The sequence below is a fragment of the Gambusia affinis genome, linkage group LG13 (assembly GCF_019740435.1).
Source record: "Gambusia affinis linkage group LG13, SWU_Gaff_1.0, whole genome shotgun sequence".
Lineage (NCBI taxonomy): Eukaryota > Metazoa > Chordata > Actinopteri > Cyprinodontiformes > Poeciliidae > Gambusia > Gambusia affinis.
The window spans coordinates 19,543,304-19,569,946 of record NC_057880.1 but is presented as its reverse complement, the minus strand read 5'-3'; the positions used below and the strand labels follow the sequence as shown (position 1 = coordinate 19,569,946).

The window sequence follows — 26,643 nt, the reverse complement described above, 5'->3', positions numbered from 1 at the left end:
CCAAAAATCTTGAATGAAACATAAATAAATCCCAATAAATATTTCTATTGGGTTTTAAGTCAAGCAAGTAACTTTAAAACACACTTTAAATACAGAAAAACAGCTTTTTGAGTCACATCAAAAGCAATATACTTTTGTATATCTAATTGATAAAAGTAGCCAGGTATTATTGACTCACCATCAAAACAGAAAACACACTGTTTACTTAACAATAATAAATTTTTAGGAGCAAAATGTCAAACTGATGTGTGTGGCCTTTCTTTTGGAAAAATAGAAAAAAGATAGAGTTGACACTTAAATAAACATCCTTTTAGAAGGTTACATGGGCAAGCTTTCTAAAAGTAAATAGGTGTTGAAACCAGATTTGTATTCACCCAATGAGAACAGTCTGATATATGGAGATGCTTGTTACCCCAAGGCTAAACTACATCTACTTCTCTGCTACCCCTATGACCCGACCCTGCATTTAGCGGGAAATGATTGATTGATTGTTTGTTTGATGGATGGATGGATACAGTTGGAAAAACTCATTTCATATTGGGGTATTAAAACACAAGCAAAAGTGTAGCAAGGTAATTTTATTCAGTTTCTCAGCTCTGCAGAGTGTTTCACATATATGGTTTGCAAAGCTTATACAATTCAATATAGTTTCTATATAGAAATCAACAGGAGTTTTTGCATGTTACTAAGTAATAAAGTAAAATCAGCACATCAGCTAACCCCATTTTCCCAATATAGTTAGTTCAGACAGTCACCCTTTTCAAGTACAATTCAATAGCCCCATTTCATGGGCATGACACAGACATTTGTTTTAGCTGGGTTCTTCCAGCAGAAAAATACAACCTCTTTGCCAGTGGGACTGTGGAAAAATAAAATGTGATTTATAAATGACAAGTAACAGTCGTCACTCTGGAAGTGCTCAGCTTCCTCCTTATAGATCAACTCTAACTACAGGGTAGCTCATTCTAGACATGCAGTATCTATATATGCACATTTTATAAAAGAAGCAAAACATTCATGCCTGAAATGATAGAAAATAAGCATTATGCTATATTTTAAATAATGCTGGAGTCTTAACATTACAGGTGGTTACATAACAAACTAATGCAATTTTTTTTAATATTATTGTTAAAACCCCAAGGCTCTAAATTATTGCAAGCAAAAATCTTGAGTTGCAGACAGTTCAAAAGGTGCACTTCACATCTTTCATTTATTGTTGTTTGAAAACAAACAAAAAATATCCTGGATTTGAAATTTATAAAAATGTGAAAATAGTCACATCTCTTCTGCAACACAATATAACATCAACCCTGTTTCCCTAGATTATAGCTTGTGTACAAAATGCAGGGAAGTATTAATTAGCTGGGGGAAAAAGCATCAAAGAAAAGTAATGGTACATCAATATAATGATGCATCAAGTTTATTCCAGGTGACACTGGAGAGCTTGGAGGGTAAACTGGCATAGAATGCATACTGGAGGCCGGCAACGGCAAAGGGAAGTCCTATAAGTGCACTAAGTAGTAGCTATCGCTCATCACTTCTTCCTGAACACCTGTTCAAACAAAGAAAGCTTATTATCTCTGGCATCGCAAAGGTTGTGGGAAGTTAGGGGTGCTGTTCATATGTGAGTGCATGTATGTGCATTGTCTGAGTATGTATAGGAGTATTGCTAAGGAAGCCCCGAAGAAGAAAGAGGGAAGAGGGAAAACGGTTCAATCCACTATGCCCATCAGCCGACATACCCCTCCCTCGATGGCCAAAGACTGGCCAGGAACCGTTCCAGGAGGCAATCTGGATATGTGAGTCTGCAGACAAAAACAAATAAAAAACACTTTTAAAAGTCTCTATATATTTTAAGTACAAGAAAGAAAAAAAAAAAAACCATTAAAAAACAGAGTGACTCACACCAGGCTTCAATTCTAATTTGGTTGAGCGTAAAGGTGCCAAACTCCAGCCCATGCGAGTGACTTTAGAGGTCTCCTTTTTCCAACATACCTGAACCAAATGAATGGCTCATTAGCAACCCCCTGCAGAGCTGAATCACCTGCTGATGAGGGAATTCAGTCATTTGGTTCAGGTGAGGTGGAAGGGTGAAGTTTCTAAACTATACCACTGGTAAAACCTACATTCCAGGTTGTTTTTGAGCCAGCTCTCTCTCAAAACTCTTCAAATGAGTGAATAATTAGTAAATCACAACACACAAAAAGCATTGAGGCTCAAAAGTGGAAATTTCAACTCAAAAACTAGGAGATATAAACCTCAATTCCACTGGTTCTACTTCTCACTGTTTGACACAGAGAAGTATATTACCAGTTTACTCCAACCATGTTAATTCATGAGCTACAAGTAGGCAGTGTGTGTCCAAATTAGGCTATCTTTAGCAGTGTTATGAGTAATTTAGCATGTCATTTCTAGAAATTGCAAAGATTAAAAATTAAATAAAATTATATTTTAATTTTCCTACAGACAGTGAAGAGATGTATTTAACAACCTTATTTTACCAAGCTGGGCCAGAAAGAAACTGAGAAAATATATGACTAACAAAGACAATTATAGCAAATAATTATGTCATTTGGATAATATAAAAAAAAAAAAACACACACACACAGGAAAGAGAAAGAGAATTACAAGAACGCAAAACGTCCACATTACAGAAACATATACGCTGATAGACTTAAAAAGCTAGAACTCTTCTTCTTCTTCTTCTTTATGGTGGTTGGCAAGCAACTTACTGATGTGCATTACTGCCATCTACTAGAATAGAGTGTGGTTCGGGATGCTACATATATATTCTAAGCTATAACTGTTTCATTTAACTGCTTAATTTAAATAATTTTTAACTGTTTATCAATGTCAAGAGAATACAAGTTTGCATTTATTTTATTCTTTGGAAGCGTTCTAGAAACTTGCCATGTGTGATTAGATCACCTGAAGACATTCAGTCAGAATTTGTATTTAGAATCATGTTTGTTTGTTTTTTTTTTCATTTGAACTGAATGAAAAGTTGAAAGAAAGTCACATGAGTGACACTTCCATCTGAGGATCACAGGTCACCAACCCCCCGTGTGCCATTAATGGCTGTCATCCTCCTTCCTTTCTCTTGGCAGAAAGGCCAACACTGATTCCTTTCCTCTTGGGAGAGGAGAAAATCAACTGATGAGTCAGGCCACTGAACTGGTCCCACATAATTCATCCAGATGCAAGAGTTAACTGGTGCTGTTTGGTGTAGGCTCAGACTATTCCCCTGAGCACCTCGAGGGCAACTGTCACTACAATGGGACAGCAGCCAGACAAGGTCAACCACACATGGCAATTCTCTCTGGGGGCCATTATGCCTTTTACACGACTGAGTTCATCTTCTTCCCTTCATCTTGAGAAAATAAGGTTAAAGGAAGGTCTCATTTGAACTGTTCAATAGGAGGTCCTCGAATGAGTCATGATCACCTTAAACTAAATGTTTTCCTTTTGATGTTTGCAACCAGTGGGAAACAGTTTTCACACCAAATACTCCACTGAAAATCCCCACAGGGCACATTTAACTGGCTGCTTGAGTTCATAAGGCTGACAGACAAGACAGTTTAAACCTATAATATATTTACACCAATATGTGTAAGACTTTTGTCCTGTTAAAAGCAACAAGGTCAAGTAATAACGCTAGTCTGACATAAACACCTCAAGATACAGAATCTGAAAATACAAGAAAAGAAGAAAATATCTGAAATGGGATGTGAATTTTATAAGATAGAAAGGGCAGCATTACTAATAACCAAACAAGTGAGGAAAACTGTTTTACACAAACATCCATTTAGGACAAAAGGGAGGCTTTACACTACATAAAAGCAGAATAACATGTTTGTCAAGCACATATAAAAATACTTTACTAATGGTTTTTTTTTGGCTATCAATACCCTAATATTGATTTTTAAGGCTTTGTTCTTAGCTGGGAAAAAAATGCAGGAAATGTTGAGTAAATGTTGCATATTATGCATTTAAACAGGCAGCAGCATTAAGGAGGGTATTTCAACATATATTAATGGTACAAAACCTGCTTTAAAAGCTATGCCCGATACACTGCTGGCCTTTGGAAGCCAGTCCTGACAATGGCACCACCGTATATAAAATGAGGGGTCATTTTATATACCCTCATTTTATAGCAATATATTTTATATACTGCTATTGACCAAATGAGGGGTCATTTTATATACCCTTCAGTGCAAGGTCCAATTTCTGAAAATAGATTGTTTTGATTCGTTTCAAAAAGAAATTGGGAATACAACAAATGGATCAGCAGCCACTTATTGGGAACACAGAAAAGGATTGAGTGAGCACTCTTACTTTCCTGAGAAATCCTAGTACGGAGGAAATGTGAGAGAGTTTTGCAAAAGTTCTTGTTTGATTCCTACACATCTGTTGCAGTACAAGAGCAAGCAACTCTGCAAATCTGTAACACTGGGTAGAAATCTACCACAGAAAACAGTGGGTGGTATTTTTGGTGGGTAACCTGAACTGCAGGTGGGGGTGATGGAGGAGTGCTAAATATTTCTGACTGGTTCAATATTCCCTGAATTTTCTTTTAGTAACTTCAGTTTAACTCCTCTCCAGCAACCATAAAGCCTATCGATGGATAAGCAACCACTGGTCGTGAAGTTTTTCACTTCATTTTCACTAGGAAAATTAGTTACTTTAACATGATTTTGCAAAACAAAAGAAAAAAAAAAAAAAAAGAAATATGTTGATTTTATGGAAATCAAGAGCCCAAAATGACTTTAGGGCTAAATGACATGTCTGTAACTGTAACTGTTGACAAACTTAAAGAGTTTGTATAGCATGCTTCAAGGCATCCTATCATGTGTCATATGTGTAAATATGCTAAAATATGGCTTTTAGGACTGTCAGTGGAGTCAATTTTAACATTTCCTTCACAAGCTAACACTGAACACTTATGACCAACAGAGAATTTCTATTTAAGAAACTTGCAAAAAATCTGTATGAAAAAATAACTTCAAAAAAGAGCAAAATAAAGTAGAAAAGAAAGAAGGCATGCAAACCTGTTTACAACTTGTTACTCGATGACCAAAGTAACCACATGACAGGACAACAGCTGTGTCAAAATATAGCATGAACAGGACAGCTCATTGTTCAAATGTTTAAGAAAAACAACATTCTTTGTTGACATAAATGTGTTTAAGAGTTACAGAAGCCACACATTAACACCACAGTGTTCACGAAAGGATAAATGTAGCTCTGTGACCAAGCTCTTGCTTTTTTGTTGTGGTTTTCAGATTTTTTTCCCTCTTAGAAAAACAACAAAGACAATCATATGCTATTTTAACTTTTAACTCATTGAAAGATGAATAATAAAATAAGTATTTAAAAAAAAACAAAAAAAACAAATAATATCTAGAAAAGCATGCATGCTTTTCTTATTTTCTCTGGCTTTACACAATTGAAGAAGAAAATCTTTATAGTGGTTAAGATGTAAAAGAGGAGAAAACAAAGCTATGGTGGCAGTGTTGTCATTCTTTGTCTTTATTCAACCGAGGTGATTATAAAACAAAATTCAGTCTAAACCAATGGTTTGTAGCTTTGCAAAACATAATCTGATGCCCTGAAGTGAATCCAGGGTAAATTCAGGTGAATAATTGAATAAAACCAGATGCTCTTCCTCATGAAAAACTGGTTGTGTCACAGTAAAAAGTGGAGAGACAAGAGAACGACTAAATGTTTAACAGATATCTGATAGAAATGAGAGAAATATAACACAACCATACAAGTGCCTGACAATCCATAGTAAATCAACATTCTTAGCTGAGATGTAGAGAAACATGCACCAGATTGGTCTTGACCAGAAAATGTTTGGTCAAAAACCAAAATGTTCACTCTTTTGTCCTACCAGTAATCCCACCATATTAACTGCTTAAAGACTACATTGACAACACTCTTTAGTGTGAAGTCTGCTACTAAAAGAAGACTCAAATTTTGCGTTTTTAAAATTTTGTTAGTCATAGTAAAAAATCTGTTCAATCACAACTGGCTAAAATGGTATTTTGCAGATATGAAAATCTGCAAAATTTTCATATCTGCGAACAGGTTTTCTACAAACACTAAGCTATCTGAAGCAAAAACAAATCAAAAGACACCAGAAACCCAGTGACCTCTTTACTAAATACTCATGTTGCTGTGTGAAAGCACCTTTCATGTTTTATCACATTTAATCAGAGAAAGATGAACTCTGGCTGGGCAGAAATGGTCAGCTAATAGGAATGGAAGGAATGTTTGAAGATTCACAGCCAAGGCAGTGAAAGTTTGAGCTCAGAAAACTGTGCATGAAAACATGGTGTGAGAAATACTTGTTTTGCAAGATTTTTAGTTACTTTAAGCTTCATTTTGTTTTAAACAAGGTCTTAGGACAATACTGGCACACTTTTTTCCAAAATACTTCTGCTTCTACTCTTCTCTAACTTCGAATTTGAACATTCCCACAGATTTACCATCAACGTCATGGCCATGCAGGTGGCACTTTGTGGGCCTCTACAGCAGACCACAGCAGCTGGGACTGCAGTCTGAATGCTTTAAAGTTCCTATCTCTTGCTATTTGAACTTCATCTGACGGCAGAGGGAAAACAGATGCTGTTCACCATGGTATCCCCCTGGTATCCTGAACGTATGTAGGCACTGAGCAGAAAACATCTCTGGTCCCAGCTGGGGATCAGCGAGGGAAATCTTGTTTGCGCCCGACGAGGGAGCATGACGGACAGAAAAGCCAGCTGCTCTGGTGTGCAGATGGCATAACACAAGAGGCGCAGCTCGAATCCCACAGTCGCCCTCCTGCAGAGGCAGTGTGAGGCTTGGTGGAGCAGCTGGGATCCTGGCTGCGCTCTTCAATATCAAAATCACCACTGGTCTCTGAAGAGGAAGTGGACACCCGGCCCCAGGAGATTCAGAGATGGCCGACTCCTAAAGCTGCACTTACTTTACGCAAGTAGCTTTTTACTGTTGAATGTGAATATTTTGGAGGCTATCCAAGCACATATTGTGATTTTTTTATTAAATAAGCATGCTTTATTTTTTAAAGTACCTTGTTTGATGTATTGTGGTTCTGGACAAGTCTGCTTGTTCACACTAAACCCCTCAGACAAATATAGTAGGCACCATGCACATTTATAGAGATTTGCAGGAAATGATACTGATGGATGAGTTTCAGTAACCTTTAGGATACCTTCAAACCCTAAAGGTTGTGATCAGAGAAAGTCAAACCATGAGGAAGAGAAAAGTACAGCTGAAGAAGGCGGGACAGCACACAGAAAGAAAACACTTAGAAACATGATCCAGACTGTGATACAGAGGTCATGCAGAAGACTGTATCAAAAAGCCCTAATGCTCTTAGAAGCCATAGAATTTAGCTAAAATGTCTGTAAGCAATACAACTTTAAGTTTAATGGTATTATGTCGTGGAAGCATGCATCACTTGTAATGTGCTGTTTTCTGTTAAACAGATTGTGGAGCTAAGAATCTGCTATCACATACTGAGAGTAACGATGCCTCCTACTATAAATAACTAGCAACCATTCAAAGCAAGCAGGCTAAAGAGACACGCATGGTGACGGTAGTTTTGAAAGCAAAATCTGAATAAATTAAAATCAGTATCAGAAATTGGCCACAAAACTCTTATTGGTGGATCTCTACTAGTAACAAAACACTTGGGTGAGGATGAAGGATTTCCGAGGATATTACTAAGTTGCAGCATAAAGTTCACATATAATGAAGGTAGGAATAAGAGCATGTCAGGAACATTAGCAAACAATGCTTACACAACAGCATAATTGAGGATTTTGTTTGTTTTTTCTTTACATGAAAAAATTGTAACACTGGAGTTATTTGACTTTTATAAACCAAAAAGTTATATTACTAACACTAAGCAATTTTTAAAAAATATTTTTGAATCTGTAAAATTTTGATGGAGGACAACTGTTATTAAATATATTATATACTAATATATTTTACATTATCTAGCAATTCAAAAGCTCACCTTTGCTTTGCTGTCCTGGGCAGACATGTAGCCAACACACATGCTCTCTGTGGTGTGACTCCACAGGAACTCCACTGTGAGTGAACAATAAAAACATAAAACAGGGCTAAGCTTATCCAGAATAAATAACACGAGGCAGTCTTTTAGCATTCAAATTCACAAAATGTACATAATTTGAAAGGCCTACAACATATTGCACAAAGACACAGAAGATTAGAAGCAAATCTTGATAATGGACCATTTTACCATTCTAATGTGAAGTACGTGATGTGCTGCTAATTCCTACATCAACAGTTATGAAGTCAATAAATCACGTTTATTTATGTATGACATTTCAGCTAGAAGACAGTTCAAAGTGCTTTACATGATAAAAACACTAAAATAAACAGCCATAGAAGACACCACACACTCAACAATGGCAAAAACAAGTAAACATTACATTTTGTCTACAAGTGCCAAAGTAGTGAGAAATGGTCACAACTTTGGAAAAATTTTAACCTGATTTTGATCTTAAGATCTCAGCCTAGTAGAAAGAGAGGATTCTGTCTCAAAGCTGCAGGTAGAGAAACCAGATCCATGAATACAAACAGTCAAACTGAGCAGTTCTCAGAAGGAGCCACTTGTGCAAAGATTAGCAGTTGATTCCAAAGTGGGAGGTCTGAGTTTGAATCTGAGATGAAGGGTGTGAAACCAGAGCCTGACTGCACAAGTTAAACCCCAGACCACCAGCGAGGAAAGCCACAGCATCTCCTCCCACTTTTACTTATTCAACCAATCATTCATTTTTCATATATTCACAGTCAGAACTGGTGTTAGAGAATGCTTTACCCATTGCAGCTTGAATATTTGGAGATGGCTGTGCTTCCACACATCTGCAGCATCTCAAGACAATAACTCCACCCAGAACACGGTCTTCACTGGATAGAAACGGTGAGCCTAAAAACATAAAGGGCCAAAATATTTATCTGTGTCCACAAGGCATCTCTTTCAATCAAAATTTAGAAAGAAATTTAGAAATAAATACACAAACCAAGAAACAAAAAAGGACACAGGACAATAGCAGATTGATCTAATGCCTAAACTGTGCAGTGGGTTTATAATTGATGAATAATAACCCAAACAGTCTCAACAACCAGCAGCCGGTTTTACTTCCTCAAATATTAAAACGTAAATATGCTTCACCACTTTTTGTTGCTTAGTTTAATTTCTGTATAGGATTTCAAGACCCTAATACTTGTTGACCCCAAGTAGGGTCCTGACCGCAGTGTTGGGTATCAGTGATCTAACCCAGTGTTTCCCAATTCCAGTCCTCGGGGCCCCCCTGCCTGCATGTTTTAGGTGTTTCCCTTCTGCCACACACCTGTATTGAATCTTTGGGTGATTAACAGGCTCCTGCAGTACTTGGTGGCTGCAGAAGACGTCATGCAATCATTTGAATCAGCTGTTCTGGTATAGAGGCACATCTAAAACATGCAGAGCAGGGGGGCCCGAGGACTGGAATTGGGAAACACTGATCTAACCCAGTGGTCCCCAACCTTTAAAGACACCAATTGGTCCACGGACCGGTACCGGTCCGCGGCCCAGTGGTTGGGGACCACTGATCTAACCAACTGAAAATAACTAGACAATAACCTTACCAGCTTTTTGTGTTCTATTTTCGCAGAAAACCCTTTATCCTGAAAAGGTTTTAAGATAACAGTACGTTTCTGTGCATAAAAGACTTTATGTAGCTGTTAGTAGTAAAAGTAGCAAATAAGCTATTAACCAGACAAATCATAGGCTGACATTGATACGTAAGCGGCTCTCATGTTCAGAAAGGACTCACTTTTATTAAATCATAACTACCACAAAATGTAAATAAGCTTTAAACTTGAAAAGATTTTCTTGAACAATCAGTCCTAAATGTGCCCCTAGCATTGGGTTAAATCCAGGAGCATTGAACTTCAGAGGCATATTTTTTCTGCCTGACTTTTTGAAACAATTATTGAAACCTTGGTGTGGACTACACATAATCCAATCCCTTTAATCAAATGAAAGGGATTTATTGAAAACCTTTCTTCCCCACTTGAGTTATTTGCTTTTTTTTTAGCCAAGTTAAGCAACTGGAAATGATTATTCTCTTCTGATGCAATTATCCTCTTCAGCAGTCTGCTAAATAAAAATATTTCACTGCCTTCATGTGGGCAAAATAAAAGGGATAATGACAGGTAATATAACTGTTGTATGCGGAATAATAAAAACAAAATTAACAGGGTAAATAGTTGTCCCACCTCGCATTAAAAACAAATTGGAAAAAAGAAGCACCTAACTTGTTGTATGATGAAACTGCAAATCTGAATGAATTGTGTTCTTCTTGGTGTGATGCAAATAAATTCAAAAAAGCTTGGTCTGTAAAAGAAACAGTCTACAAACAACTGCTGCATAACTTGACATGTCTTAAAACAACAGCAAGAAATGTAAAAAAAAAAGAAAAAAAAGACAGGGCCAAATGTTTTATTTCATGAAAATATTCTGTCTGCTCTTCAGCGCTCTTTTTGTGTTCTTGAAAAACGTTTGTCTCCTTCTTATGATGTTCCCTTGGCTCAAAAGTCTCAGTTTGGGCTGGGAAACAGAATGCTGGTATGTGTTTGTCACTTCTACTTGCTAAACAGGCCACAATGTCTCAGTAATTTTCGGTTTTGGTTGCAGGACACGCAAACACCCAGAATTTACCTTGTGAGAGTTGTCTTCAAAATAACAGCAGTGTGTTGAAACAAATGAGCAAAGCTCAAAAAGGGTTATTTCAACATATAAAGGCACTGGGAGAACTGTCGACTCTGATCTAAGACAAGATCTGGAGACAACTTCACATTCTCCTTCTACAGGTGACACTCTTGCCTTTCAGTGTTTAGCCTTGCCTTTCTCCTAGACAGAGCTATAGGCTGAGCTTTTTGGTGACCAACTAAATGTGCTCTTGTTCATGCTAAGGCCTTTTAAATAATTTTAGATGTAATTCTCTCCTAAAAGGAGCTCCTGCTGCTGTTAACTCCTTACTTTTCTCTGAAATAGAAAGTACTCCTGGGTCAGTGTTTCTGTTTCTTTTGTGTGTTCTCTACTCTCAAACACCCAGTTGGCAGATGCATATTCACGCTGAGTCAGGTTCTGGTCCTCATAGAGGTTTTTAGCGGCTTAAGACCAGTTTTTTCTCTCCACTGTTGCTACATGCTTGCTAAATATGATCGATTGCTGCAAAGTCAACAAGACAATGCAAGTGATTGTTTACAGTAAATACATATTTGTTCAAGAGGAATGAATGCCATAACTCAAAGACTACAATTTCCTGTGTTTCCTTAGGTGGCAAACTTTTTAAAACTAATTTTAACAAACTTAAATTGACTGCATTGTTTCATAACTAGTATCAGTTGGAATGAATACAATTATTGTGGGATCTGTCTGTATGGTTCTTTGACAGTCACAAAGAAGAAACAGAACAACTGAAGTACTTTCCATGTTGGTGAAAAGTAAAAAGTTGATAGAGGCAGAGCCAGGGTGAACCATCTTTCTGGACTGAATTCTTTCCTACCTTCCAAACTGTAAAGAAATAAAAGGCTAATTATGGCCCTAATAATTAGTGAAACAAGTTTGACATTTTTACTGTCTTGACATATAAAATCTGATATATATGGCTTCAAAAATGTTAAGTCAATTTTAGCCCATCATGTAGCTTTGATTAAGCTTTGCGCTGTCATAAAGATTTATGGAGCTGTGTTTAAACCTGATGTGAATTCAGACAAAAACATGAAATAACTTCAAACTGACCTCAGTGTTGGAAAACAAATACATCACAGAGCCAGACATGGATGGACTTTCAGAGGCCAGAACAAGGCTGAAACCACCACATGTATCCACTTGTGTTTTCTTTGTTTCCTCTGTTCTAACACAGACTGGTCATTGACTGCACAGCAAACACACTTAACGAGGATCTCTAAAACTGGCCACCTCAGGGAATCCAGCAAAATTACACCTTCAAATAAGCACGCAACAAAATGTGCATGTCTTCTTAAATCTTCTGCGGCTGTCGTCTGTGATGTGTGGAACATCAGTTTACTATTTAAAAATAAAACGTTAAAAGTTGTCTCTTTTGATTCTTTTTTTAAATGTTTCTGGTGGTTCACTCATTCTTCATGGGGAGGAACATCTGCTTGTTTAATTCCCTCAATGCGTTTGTCAAAAACGTACCATTGTCTTGCAGAAAATGTGTGTGTGTTTGGAAAATAGTGGTCATCAAGGCACATGCGGGTGACTCACTGATGAACTTGTTTTGCATAGCCTCCAGCAGCGCTTGGTGGGCATCTTCAGACTGCATGGCAGCGGAGCATTCCCGAGCCAGCATGGTGCGAATCAGATGCTCTCCACACCCTGACAAAACACACACAGCGAAAACCAAATGTAGTTAACATTTTGCGTTGTCACAGATTTAGATTACAGTCGTCTTTAAAAAAATAGAATATATACCCTGATGAGTCTCGTTCGTCAGATTAGAAATAGCTTTTGAAATTAAGCAAAAATTTCAAATTAATTTTGAAACTAGTACTTTTCATTAAGTCCACATTTTTGTTTTTAAAAATAGTTTTTATACTGGTCTAATCTTATTAGCGGTTAGCAAAAGATTGTCATGATGAAGAGAAATAAAGTTGCTAAAACATCCGTCATTTTCTTTTACTAAAATAAATATTTCACCAATATTCTGACATATTGAATAGATATATGGCTTTTAGGTCAAATTAACTCTTAGACATTTTCAAGTTGAAGACCTATTGTAGGGGAAACCATTGTGATAAATTGCCATGTGGTGTCTGTATGTTATTTAGTCATTAAAATCATCCCTGGGTAAAAATCTGAGTATTATGCAAAGTCACAGCATTTTTCTATTTGTTTTCCAGTTGGTCTAATTAGGGATGGGAGAGTCGGATTGCAACCTAAAGTCAATCTCCAGAGCATCCAAAAGATTTTTCAATGGGATCATTGTCTGGAGTCTGTGGTACACTAGTCATGCATTTAAATACTGTCTCGTCTTCCCTTAACCACTTAAAAAAAAGAAAGAAAAGCAAAACGAATCTTGGCATCGTCGTCCTGGAATATGTCTCTGCCATCATCACACTGATGAAAGAAACAGGCTATTCAACAGATCCTGGCAGTCAACTCAACACAGTTTTAAGACACATAAAGTTGTTGAAGACAAATATTTTCTACCATAGTCATCCCAGATTATGCTATTGTCCCCTAAAGCTATCCAAAGTAGATATGATGAGTGAACTATTTGTCATTTTTACATTGTTACATCACTTGAGTAAGATAAAAACAAAACAGACCAAACAGACCACAAGCTAACTAATTACTGAAACTTTTAAATATTTTTAATGTATATTGTTGAAGAAGCAATAGTCTTGCTTTTCTTGTATGCAAAAAAATACTTTTTCATTCAGCCAGCTGGTTTGCTGTTTGAAGCAATGTGTGAGGGATGGGCATTACTTTCTTCCATAGAACCAGAAAAAAATCTGGTCACTCTCGCACTTACGTTAATATCTAGCTGAAAATACTTTTAATTAAAGACTTAGGATGAAAGAACCGTTGGAGGACTAAGTGGGAAATATATAAAGCATGTAGTTGGAGTTAGACAATCACTACTAAATATTTTGTTTTCAATTTAATGTTATTTACCAATAACAAGTGAAAGTATTAAGAGAAAATTATGACATTTTTGACTCCATCGCTTAAGACACACTGAAAATCTCTGAAAAGCAAAGCTTATGATTACATAGAAAAATGAATAGGAATCTGAAAGTGAAAATAAAAGCCATTTGACGACACAGCGCTTGTGAAAACACATATAAAGGTTGAGGAATAATACAGCCTCATTGTTTCTGTAAATACAAATTAAAGCTCCCATAAACCTCCAGGTAACTACAACAGAAGAAAATGCAGGTCAGTAACTATGCAGGCCAAGTGCCTGGAGGGATTTCCAGCTCTTGCTAAAGCAAAGGAGAGACCTTCTCTCGCCATCTACTCTGCAGCTTACCAAAGAGCCTTGCAGAAGAAAGGAATCAGAGATTATCAATGTGGTATGAAGAGCTGGATATAAAATTGAGACTTGCAACACAACAATCAATAAATAAATAAATGAGCTAGTAATTGTAGATGAAATCTGCTTCTAAGCTGATGCCTCAGTGACCACAGCAAAGCCAAGACCAGATGAAGTAATAAAACTATGACCCACATGAGCCACATATTACAAATCTGACTAAATCGGAAAATGGGAAGAGGAGGAGTAGGAAGAGGTGGTGGAGGAAGAATTGTGTGTTTGTGAAGTGAAAAAAAGGGGTGACATGAAGGGTAAGGTTCACGCTCCTTGTGTCAAATTAAAAAATATTGTTTTTCTGTTTCTTTTGATGGAAAAGGCTTTCAAGTTAGGAAATGAAAAACAGGTGTTGAGCTGGAACCCACATTGTGCTTTTCAAACCCATAAGACTGGCTTTGTGTTGGTTACATCAAAGCAAAGAAGCCACAATATAGTAAGACAGGGTGAAGCGAAAATACACACAGGGATGGGGCATATGCACTTGATCTACTGAGATAACAGACCTTTACTAACACCCTGCTCAAATGCAGCTTGGGAAATGCAACAGGTACAGAACAACCAGCTGAAATGCATAAAAAACTACCACCTCTAACCTGCAGAGAGAGAGCATTACTCCTCCTGTTTGATCATCTAGAGAGTAATATACCAACCATATTTAAGAAGACTACAATGATCTGCCAGCAAGTTTATTACTTTGAAACAACCAAATAATTGCAGTGGATCACACCATCAAGTTAGATCTGTGCATAATTCAGGACGTATTAGAGGTTCAAGTATATAAAACTCAAGCTGAAGCCTGTCTGATCAACTCAGCTCATCTGCACTGAGACGCATTAGGCTACAAATCCACATCAAAAGGCTTCTAATGTTCCCCAGAAGCAATGCTGGAGACATCTACACATCTTAAAAGAGTACAGCCTTAATTTAAAACCAGAATGCATTGACTTGGTTTTTAAAACTAAAAGGAAAGCAGACTTGCAGCTGCTCAAAATGCAATAATCTACTCAAAAGAAGGAAGACTGATTTCTGGATGGAGAATTTTTCTTGACTGGAGAGGACCTATGTAGCTAAAAAGCTGTAACCTTAAGTCAAAGAAAGGCAGGGCTTACTTTACAGAGATTCAGTGCAATGTTTGTCCTATTTTGTCATTTTACCACCACAAATAACCCCTGAATTTATTTAAATGTCATCTGATAAACAATACAAAGTAGCACATATTTCTAAAGTGGAAGGTAAACTATGTGCAAGTAATAGTCCCCTTGAGTCAATACCTTGTAAAACCACTTTTCTCTGCACTTCCCTAAAACCTACCAAGGTCTCTCTCTACCACCTTTGCACATCTAAGGACAGAGTTGTTCATTATCATGAAATAGTTCGAGCATAATCAGAACGGATACATCAGATTTTAGTTTTTTCCATCAATAATTAATAAGATTTATGTCTGGAAATGAACCAAGTCTTTCAAATACATCTCCATTTGGATGTTACCCATTTCATTGTACCTCAATGAATGATTTTGATGGGATGTCCTGAAGGTTGTATATGGTTTGATGCTTTGCAAAAAAGACATTCAGGTTTGTTTATTCAGATTTGTCAGTTTGTTTACTCTACTGTATCCAATGCGTGCATATCTGGTCTGCTGTGTTTACATCTATGCAAATCAACCGCTACAAGGGGGGAAACTCCTACACCTTCACCATGCTGACTACAATTTTCAGATTAGGATCATTAACGATACCTACTTAATATATTTAGCACACATATGCAAATAGCCACATGTGAGAAATTGATAAAGACCAATATGTGGGTCATATTAAATACTTGGAAAAATAAAATGACATGTTTTTTTTCCACAAATAAATATAAATTTAAGTCCCAAAGGATCCTGCAACAAGATTAAGTCAAATATGGTCATTTAAATGTAGACAACTATTCTTAGAGAGTTTCCCGTTACTGTATTCAATTCACACAAGTTCTCCTAGTATATCTACAGCAGGTGTCCGATGTCAAATGTCACTAAAAATCCACACAGCTATGCAATGCACCTGGCATGCAGCTGGCTAACCGTGAGTGGAGTATGTTGACTCAATCAGCTCAGGAGGTGACTGATCTGAATCTCTCAACAGGAAAATTTAGAGGTCATCGGAAAGCATTGTCAAACTTTTTTTTAGCCTTGAGTCAGTCTATTAATTCATATCATGGCCAGAACAAAAAGATGGGCCAGTGGTAAACAACAGAGCCACTATACTTTTGGATATTTTAGCACAAACGCTTAAGGAAATGCAAAGTTGTGTAGAACAAAAGGTTATACCTGAGGTACTCACTGCTGTAGAGTAAGAGTTCATGTTACAGACGTTTTCAGCCCAGCAGCCACATCCATAATGAGCAGCCTAAAATAAAAACAGGGAGAAATAAGACTGGATATTAAGAAAGGATTTGCTGAATTAGCTTTAATGGAAAACTATCACAAACTCCTAAATGTTACCACCGGCATGAAAACAAGAAAGGAAGGCTGCAGTAATTATTTCAACCTAATTAGCAGGCCCAAGACTCAGGGCTGAATATGAGCATAAAGTTTGCTAATTAGTTTGACGCAAACAACTCTACTAACTTTATCCATCCAAGTTTTGTGTTGTAGCCATTTTTCAGTTGTCCTACATTAAAGAAAAGAAAAACCCAGAACTACTTGCAACTGGCTCAAAGTAAAACATTTACTGTACACACGTTTGCAATGATGTTGAACAAAGACATTTAGTATGCTAGTAAGTTAATTTGCAGTAGGAACTCTCATTAATTTAGGCAATATCCATTAGGAACCAGACGTTTATTTGGGTTATTACATAAGGCTGAGGCAGCGCCAGACTAACATAGCAAAGGGAGAAAAAAAAGGTGAACAGAAAGCTGTAAGACTTCAGTGGTAACAGCTGTTTGCTGAAATATCCAAGCTGTTGTGTTTCAGCTTTCCAAAGGCGCATTGATCAGTAAAATTTTGGTGACTGCGGAACATAAAAATATACTAAATATCTGCCAGGAGATCTTGTTTGAGAATTAGAGATACAACAACAAGCAAATGGTGGCTCCATGCATTATTTTATGCTGTGACCTCCCAGTCAGAAGCTAAACATAAACTCTTATGAGACTATATAAATCTAGATTTATTGCTGTTACCCATAGATCTTGAAAGAAAATGAGAATAAGTTAAACTCTCTATATTTAGATCAAAGTTTGATGAAATTGTAGAAAGAAAATGGGTCACAAAGGTCTGATCATTGCGTCTCTGGTAGCCAAACAAAAAACACTAAAGGCACCATAATAGTTTCCCAGTGAACCCAGCATAAACAAAGAGCAGACCTGTTGGGATGTTCTCTTCTGAAACTATAAATGAAAGGTAGTTATCTGGTGACAGTCAACATCAAAGGCAGCATTTTAGAGAAGGACATAATATCAAGTTGAATAGTCATACTGGAGGAGATGTTCTGCTTTGCTGCCCCAGAGGCCATGGCTGTCAGATTCAACTATGAATTATTCATTATATCAAAAGCAGCAATGAATCTGAATGTTTCAGTTGAAATGGAAAATACTGGTTATGATCATCACCAAAGGATTACAAAGACCTATGTACGGAGAGTCATGAAAGTCTAGATCTGTAAGAAAAGTCAACATCAAACTAGGGAACAAAATATATCTGTTTACTTATAAATATTTTGAAATGGAGTGTATTTTTATTTATACAATAACTTTGAACTCTCTTTGTACCCCTACCACATCTCAATTTTTCTTGCATTACAATCACAAACCTTCATGTAAAATTTTTTGTGGCAGACCAACACAAATTACTGTTTATTAATTTAGAAGAATGACAACAATAAATGGATTTCAAAATATTTTTCAAACAAATAGCCAAGAAACATGCCATGCATTTTCACAGAAATGTGGTTATTGAACCTGTCAAGGTATGCAAAGACTTGAGACTGGCATAAGGATTCTCCTTTCAGCAAGACATGCAACTCTCAACCTACAACCAGAGCTGAAATTAAATTCCTACAAAATTCAGAATCCCTGCTTATAGCTTGAAAAATGATATTTTGAAAAATAATAGTTTTAAAATATCCTTTTTTCAAGCTCTACCAAAGCTGATATTTGTGATTGTGGCGAAGCAGAATAAGAAAAACTATAGGCGAATTAATGTTTTTGGAAAAGCACAGCATTTTTCCAAGTGGCATGCTTACTTTTGGTAACAAAAGCAGGTATATATATATATATATATATATATATATATATATATATATATATATATATATATATATATATATAAACCATGCCACTATGAGAATAAGTGTATCACAATAGAAGAGGAGGATGATCCTACTTGGCCAACCCTTCCAGGATGTTTCATAGCTAGGCCTCCACTGGACACAGCTGCAGCCACGTTCCCCTCTGAGTCGACCACAACAGCTCCAACTGTGTCGAGGCACCCTGATCCGTTTTCCTACATCACACCAGGAAAGAAAAACTATTTGCGTGGATGGAATAAAATGAATACAAATGAAAATAATTACCTAAAAATTTGGGCAACAAAAAATAAAAAACAAATCATTCAGAGTCCACAAAAGACAATACCGTACTTTGAATATTTACAAAATAGGCAAGGACAGCATGAATTCCTGAATTCCCTTCCTCCCCTTTTGTCTTTCATAAAAATGCCCTGCTGTAATTTAAATTGGCTCTTTCTTTTCCTGATTACGGTTTGTGTCAGATTTGATTTGTTTGTGATCAGTCCACAGTGGATGATGAATAAAATTCTGGATGTGAAACGTGCAAATCGGCATCGCAACACGAGATCACAATTCCACGTTCACCAGAATCTAAATACCCTGATTGAGCCTTGGAATAAAAAGGAAAGAAACAAGAAAAGAAAACAATGTGAGGCTTTTTCTCTTCCATTATCTGCTCTCTTGAATCAGTCATCTCTCTGGGGTTGTAAGACCAAAATGAGGCCAGAGCCAGCAAAATTAAAAGCCATTGTGCAATACAGCATCCATGCCTTTCAGTTCCACTGTAAATGATGGCTCCAAAACATGGGAAAATAAAAATTATGTCAATATGTTTTAGACTCCTGGGGAATTTTAACTATACACCATCAGTACACAGGTGTTTTTTGTGCCATGAATTAAAATGAGGAAAAGAGGAACGATTTTATTGCTTGGCAACGAGTCAGGAAGGCATAAAAAGAACATTGTGCACAAAATTAAAAACAGGCAGCCCAGGCCATGTTTCTAATAAGTTGTAACTTTCAATCTGGTAATTTCCTTTAAAATGTCAACTGCAAATTAAAACCCAGAATGATTTCTTAACTGCATCAAATAGTCACGTATTAATAGGTTACGCATTTGGAAAGGAAAAACAAACACGTCCTTTGGAACAAGAGCCATTTGACATAAAGATTCATCATCGAATCATTGGTCACTTGAATAAACAAGCAGCCCATAAAAGCTATTTGTTTTCTTTTGCACTGAACATTTTGAGTGAACTATGATGTAGGTTTACTAAACCAAAATACAATTCAAAAGTAATTCCGATGGAGTGCGTATGCTACATGTTTATTTACGTTGCACAAGATTTGCATGTGAGCCAAGATAAACGTTCCAACCCTTTTCTATCAACGCTTCCAGCGGCAGGGAGTTCATGTGAGAACGAACATTTTAACTGATTCAGTAATTACTGACAGGCTACCAAACTTTACACCAAGTAATGTAACATCCATAAAACAGAAATAAGTAACATAAAACAAAACAACAAGAACTAGAATAAAATGAAAGAATAGAGGCAGATATTATTTGTTGTTATTTAAATCCTGTTAATTCTAAAACAGTAAAATTTGTGGTGTGCAAGAATTTATTGAAATGAAACCATTTTACTTTACACTTGTTAAATTGTTCAATAAAGAGAACATCGGGGTACATTATTGCCTTTATGCTCGGCTATGCCTTCACTGCAACAGACCAGTACAGCGCTCGCTTCACTCACCACTCTGCCTATTGTTCTCTCGCTCCATTTTTTCCTAATTTTTCTTCAAATTACTGGTCACTAAAGTCAAATTATACACATATAATTCTGTTTAGCTAAGCCATTTAACATCTGGGGCCTTTAAACATGAAAGTTGTTTCTTTCGGTACTCCTTCCTGAAAGACCTGGCAATATACAAGTAAATTGCTAGATTTACACAACTTACCGTTGTGATGTTAAATGCAGCTTAAAGTCAAATGTAGTCATACTCCTACAATCGCAGATTGAGATTTAAATTATTTTCACTAGACAAATAAGTTCATTTCTGGAGAGGAAATGAGATTTTAGGAGACAGTTTTAGAACTTGCTAGATTTTCATAGGCATCCTCAAGCTTCTTCACAGAAAATAAACATTTCTCCTTGAGTTTCATGATGACTGGATAAATGATTGAGTCCAGTGGCGCAAAAAGTGCGCCACTTTTTGCCCCCCAGAGGGGGCGCAAAAATGATGAGGGGAATTTTTTGTTTAGTCAGCATTTTAAGTACTTAACAGCTGTTTGTGTATGAAAAGATCAATAACAAAGGCGCCCCTTCCCTCCAGCCAACCGCTCTCCCCTCCCATACAGTCCCTTTTTTTTTTTTATTTGAATTGTGGTAATGCACTCGATAAAAGGAAACTAAGGATGGGGCAGCAGGAAAAAAAACTCCGGAGCACAAAACATAAAGCAGAAGAGGAGGATGGATAAAGATGGTGGAAGCTTTTCAAAGAGTTTGAAAGGCAGTAGGTAAATAATGTCAGTGTATCACTAAGAGAGTTGTAAATATTCGGATTAGCTAGCTTAAACTGACAGGTAGTTGTTGTTGTTGTTCAAAACGGGACACGATTTATTCCATATTGCTATAAATGTCTGATAGATACACCTATCACACACATCTCAACAATGAGTGTAATAATAATGACCAAAACAAAACACGGTAAATAGTAAGGTCAGCTAAATTGTCGTTGCGGGACCTAAGTAGGACCCCCCCTCCCCTCCACCTCCACGAACTGACGCTGTTGTCATGGTTGCTTAGAGACGGACAATATGCAGCCGCAATAAGCTACTATCAACCTGCGTTTTTTTCAAAATGTCCACCCAATACTCCACCGTCCGTAGAAGCAAAACCTCTGGCAAAAATATAAACATGAAGAGGAAGACAAACATTCCAGGCTAAACAATTACATTTAATAGGTGCATTAAAAAAATGTGTGGCGATATTCAGTGGCGCACAGTGGATTGTTTGATGTCAGACAAAATGGGTCAGGAGAGGAACACCGCAGACCCGTCAGAACCTAAAGAACCAGACATCAGCCTCTTCATCTCTCAGTCACTTTCTGAGGCCGAAAAATAATATAATGGCATTTTAAAGAACAAATCATACAAATAGATTAATAAATAAATTAATACATATTGTGAAGAGAAACCGTTTATTTTTTCAACATTAAAAACGTTTGTTAGGATTGTGTAGGAAAAACGGTGATATCTTTTATAAATGCAGTGTTTGTGGTCAATATTATTTCACCATTTTATTAATGTGGGTGGCCAGTTTGGATCAGGCTTCCTATCAAGCTATAAGAATTATAAAAAACATGCTAACAAAATGCCTCAGACCTGCAGCCCATAGGCGGTTCTAGACACAGGCAATATTTGAGCCTCTTTGGCTCAAATATTAAAAGATAAAATATTGTACTGTTTTTTGTTTCATTATTTTTTATTGCCCTGTAGGCAGCAATTTATTCACATCTATGTACATTTATTATTAATGATACTTTAATTAGTTATGCAAGTACAAGTTTATGTCATAGTGGGGGAGGGAGCACCGATGACATGTTTGCATACACCTCAGAAAGTATGTAGTTGCGCCCCTGGCTGAGTTGTGTGGAATTTCACTTCTAGTCAAATGTTCCCTTTTGTCTTTGTTAAGAAAAAAACTCACGTTTTCACTTGATTGTCGTCTTTTCTTTGACTGGTTTTGTCCTGTGTCCATTTTCTCTGCTAGCTCCATCTTTCGCTTGTTCCTCTTGTATGCAGATAAACTGAACTCTGTATGTGACAAAATAATGTGGCCCCAATTGCATCCATATAAAGCAAAGCAAATCTTATTTCTTTAAAGGTGTGTTGGTTTATTCGCTGTCAAATACAAATTCTAAGATTTTTTCTTATGTTTAGAAATAATTCAACAATACTCACTTGTTGCCATTTTCTCTGAAGGGCATGGAGGTATTCCATGTCCCACTGCCCAATCATGTGCTCCTCGCCCCACCAAAAAGCTGCAGAAAGAAAGCAGAATTAACAAGAGGGAAGCGCTAACATTCCAATCTATGATCATGAGGCTTGATAGTCACCAGGGTGGTATTCTGCCTGCTGAGAGCTTCCCTTTCTGTGCTTCAGTCAAGAGGCAGCTTGCAACTAAGACAGGGTTTTTTATACCTGAGGAGAAAAAAACCCCCAAATGAAGTCATTCATTTACGCAGAGCATTACAGTGTAATGAATTCATTGAGCTACATGCCTTACAAAAACATTTAAATCCCTTCAGTCTTCCCAGAGTTTATTCAAATATAACCATAAACTTTAAACTACTTTTTATGACAAACTAACACAAGACAGTGACAGACGATGATGGTTGCACATCTCCCTGAACAAACCCCTCAGTGATACATGGTGATGATGGCAGCGTTATGTTATAGAGATGCTTTTATTGAACAGGAATTAGATAGTTGTTTTTAAGATGTAAAAATTAGTGTATAAATCCTGTGCTATGAATGGCTGCAGTTGTTGTGAGAGACTGGAGACGATATCAAAACACAAATAGTTAGGTTAAGAGTAGAAACTAACCACTGATGGCTCCGACTGCACCAAAATGAAGCGACTTCCCGTCCATGATGCTTGCATCACATTCAATTTCCCCCGACAGATTAAGGTTGGAGCCCATGCCAGCATTTGTAAAAGGAGAGTCCTGAGAGCAATTAAACCGAGGGGAAAATGGACAAAAAACAATATCTAGATCAGGAAAATCATTTAAAGAAAGAAACGTCACTTACAGTTTACTCATTTATAATCTGCTTCTAAAAATGAAATTGTCAAAATATCCTTTTTGTCAGCTAGTATGCAAGATAATATTTTTTGTTAAGGTATTTTCTAGTGTTTATTGTGATAAAAGCGATGATAAAAAAACGTATGTACAATTTCCTTGCAGTTGTTTTAAATAACTATATATCACTTACTGCATGTCAAAGTCATACAAACCAGCTCATTTACATTATGAAATTATTTTTATTCAACCAACCTCTAGTTCAACCAGGGCAGCAGTCACAGCTTCCACTGCAAGTGCACCTGCTCTCAATTGGTCTACAGCCTGGAAAAAATAATGACTGAATTAAAACAATGAACAAATCACGTTGCACACATTCAGCATTTCTAAAATTACAAACGCTGAATGGGTGCAATGCATTATCTTATCCAATAAATGTAGGTTAAACACAATGCATCTAGTGCAGAAAAACATAAACGTACCCTGTGTGCCTAAAGCACTTCCCTCTGAAGCAGCACACAAATGTTACACAGTGCTAAAGAAAACGACGCTTAACACAAAGAAAACTTCTTAGGAATATTATAAACTACTTATTTACAGTTGCAAAAATACATTGTCTAAGTTACAAAATAAAACTGTGAAACTTGGCTCCTTGTCTGTATTGTGAATAGATGGTGTGTAAATCAGTCTAAACAAGTCTAAAGTGGATTCTTGAAAACTATCTTGAAATGACAGAGAATGATGACACTCTTGGGAGAACACCACAACCCTTCTCCAACAAAAGCATGAAAGCATCTCACCAGAACAGTCAACACAAATGTTGGAATTGTGCTGAAAATATGTTGCATTTGTGGTTGACTTTGAAGACATATATTTTGTGACATCAAATAAATAAAGATGGATTTATTGCTTAATTGTACACTGACAATTGATTTCTTAATTCACAAAGGCTGCCTTTTGACGTGTAAAGCTCTTCACAACCTGGAACGTAGCACGATAACTGCAAATTTGAAAAACATTCTTCTGTTTGAAAACAATAACCGTGCTGCTGCAGTTTTAATATCAACTGAATATGTCTGTAATATGCAACAGATATACTCTTCTACATATTGTATTTATTAACGCTACCTTTCAAAAAGAATTCTACCATATGCTTTGCCATTTTACTACACTTCTTAGGACGGAGTAAAAATCCTGCAGATCACACCACAACAGCATTATGCTACAGCCAAGTCAATTTGAAGTCCTGCTTCAAATTCCTGAAGACCAGGTCTCAGTAGTACACAGGCTTCGCTTCATAGATGCCACCACCTCTATATAGCATCAAGAATCCAATACAATGCCAGCTGTACCGCGCAATAATAAACTAGTCCTAGCACACAACAGAAGATTTTGCAAAGACTCCTAGTCTTTGCAAAAGTTATCGGATCTCCTGACAGATTCATTTTGTTGCAAGTGACTCTTTATGCAGGGCAGGAACACAAGACTTACAAAGTAAACTTACCCGCTGGCAGGCTCTTTTACACACATGCTTATATTCCTTTGCCTTAGATTCGGAGTGGTAACCTGCTCCTGAAAGCAAGCAATAATTTAAAAAAAAATTATTAAATCTAAGCAAATTAATAAAGTAAAATAAAGTAAAGTGGATGTGTGGTTGCCAAAAATATTTTTTTTCCAGACTCACCTGCATGCACAAGGACAAATCCCCCAGCACATTTCGCCTTTTCACTCCTGCATGCTTCCTGATTGGACCAGGAGTTGGTCATCACAGAAGAAGGCTGCTCTTCTTCAGTACAATTAATTAAACTTTCCATACCCTCAGCATAACTTCACAAGCTTATCGTTGCCTGTCACGCAGCCTTAACAAAATCATTTTCATAGCATACCTGTGAGAGGACCAGAAATGTACACATTAACGTCGAAATTTAAAAGTGGAATTACTTGACTGGTTAAATAAAATATAAGAACTTCTTGCAAAGCAATGTGTATGTAGCACTGTTTCAGTAAAGCCACAAAGCAACAGCCAAGTATTTATAATTCTACTTATAATAAAATATTGTAATAAACAATCAGTGGTCTTTTAACAACCAAAACTGTTTAAAATCTGCATTTGATGGGTCGAATGCAATTTATTGTCATGATTTGTATGGACAAAATCTGAAAAACATACATTTTTTACGTATAAATATACGTTATTAGTAAGTTTATGAGCAGCGAACAATATTTTCAAGACATACACAATTTTCCTCATCATACTGCCATTCGTTTTTGAGTGTTATATGTCTGTTTTACGGATAAAAATACACAATGAACAAATACGTTATTAAAACTTTAACAAGTTGTTTACTTTAGCGTGTTAACAAAAAGCTTGCTAACACAACAAGAAGATGCTTCCGACTTACAGTTCTCCCTCCTCTCATATCAGCGACAGAACTGGCTCCTAACTTTCAATTACCGAACAAGGATATAAAACACCTGAACAGTACCTGTCCTCATACTTTTAATCATAACAAACTTTATTTTTACTCTTTCATACCCCAGAACAACCCAATGGCTAGTTAGCTGAAGCATAAGGAAGTACTTCCGGGTTCAGACACTCGTTACTAAGGAAGTGCGGTCTCCAAACATTGGCTCACGTGGACGAAAGGGCGCAAAACACCCATAATTCATCGAAACGGATGAATGTTAGACCATAGACATGTACGTACGAAACTGCTGCGATACAAAAAAAAAAAAACAAAGAAAATCACACGTTCGGCATATTACAAAGCGATATCAACATAATGATACATACATATTCACACTTGTTTCAGACAAAATCAATCTATTAAAAAAAGAAAACACACTGGCAAGCATGTAAACGTCAATCTTCAAAACTATCATAAAGCACAATATTCCCAATGTTGGTAGACGTCTGACATATTAAGCATCATGACATTAAAAAAGAAGCCTTACGCCAAAGGCAATATTCATGCAACAGTTTGCATGAATATTTAAACTTTGAAATATTGGATGTTAATAGATTAAACTGCTAGAACTTTCACGAATAATAACAAATGCCTACTTTCGTTTAAAATACCTCGTTTTTTTGAGAGTTGATGGAGTTAAGTGTCTACGTTTATTTGTTGTTTTATTTTCTTCTTAATTATGTAAATCGCTTTGAATTGCCGTCTTACAAAAAAATTGCTACACAGATAAAATTGCCTTGCCTTCTAGTATAGAAAATTGTCACCTACTCACATTTTTGCACTGCAAAATATACTTCATAATACAATTTTTTTTTTTCCAGTCTAGAATGGATCAGATTGAAGCAGTTATGTCAGCAGTGGGTTTGGGGTAAGGTGACCAGATTTCTAAGACTAAATCTGGGGACATTTCTCACTCAGCGATAAAGAAGAAGCAAATTTATTAAACTAA

The 26,643-nt window shown here is 36.7% G+C and overlaps 1 protein-coding gene across 2 annotated transcripts; it reads right to left on the bottom strand.

Annotated features, from left to right (window-relative positions):
* Window positions 1-563: 563 nt before the first annotated feature.
* Window positions 564-25,826, bottom strand: tasp1 (taspase, threonine aspartase, 1). 2 transcript variants are annotated; one of them, XM_044136635.1, is made up of 14 exons: window positions 25,629-25,826; window positions 24,911-25,112; window positions 24,731-24,798; window positions 23,482-23,550; window positions 23,031-23,151; window positions 22,540-22,624; window positions 22,385-22,464; window positions 22,131-22,237; window positions 18,517-18,636; window positions 16,459-16,537; window positions 12,317-12,427; window positions 8,858-8,965; window positions 8,030-8,103; window positions 564-1,805 (listed from the first exon to the last, which is right to left on the bottom strand). In XM_044136635.1, exons 2-14 carry the CDS (start codon window positions 25,038-25,040, stop codon window positions 1,713-1,715), a joined length of 1,245 nt encoding a protein of 414 aa, XP_043992570.1. In that variant the 5' UTR covers window positions 25,041-25,112; window positions 25,629-25,826; the 3' UTR covers window positions 564-1,712. The 2 variants fall into 2 exon arrangements, with proteins under 2 accessions (XP_043992570.1, XP_043992571.1); XM_044136636.1 differs by lacking the exon at window positions 18,517-18,636.
* Between the last annotated feature and the right edge of the window lie 817 nt (window positions 25,827-26,643).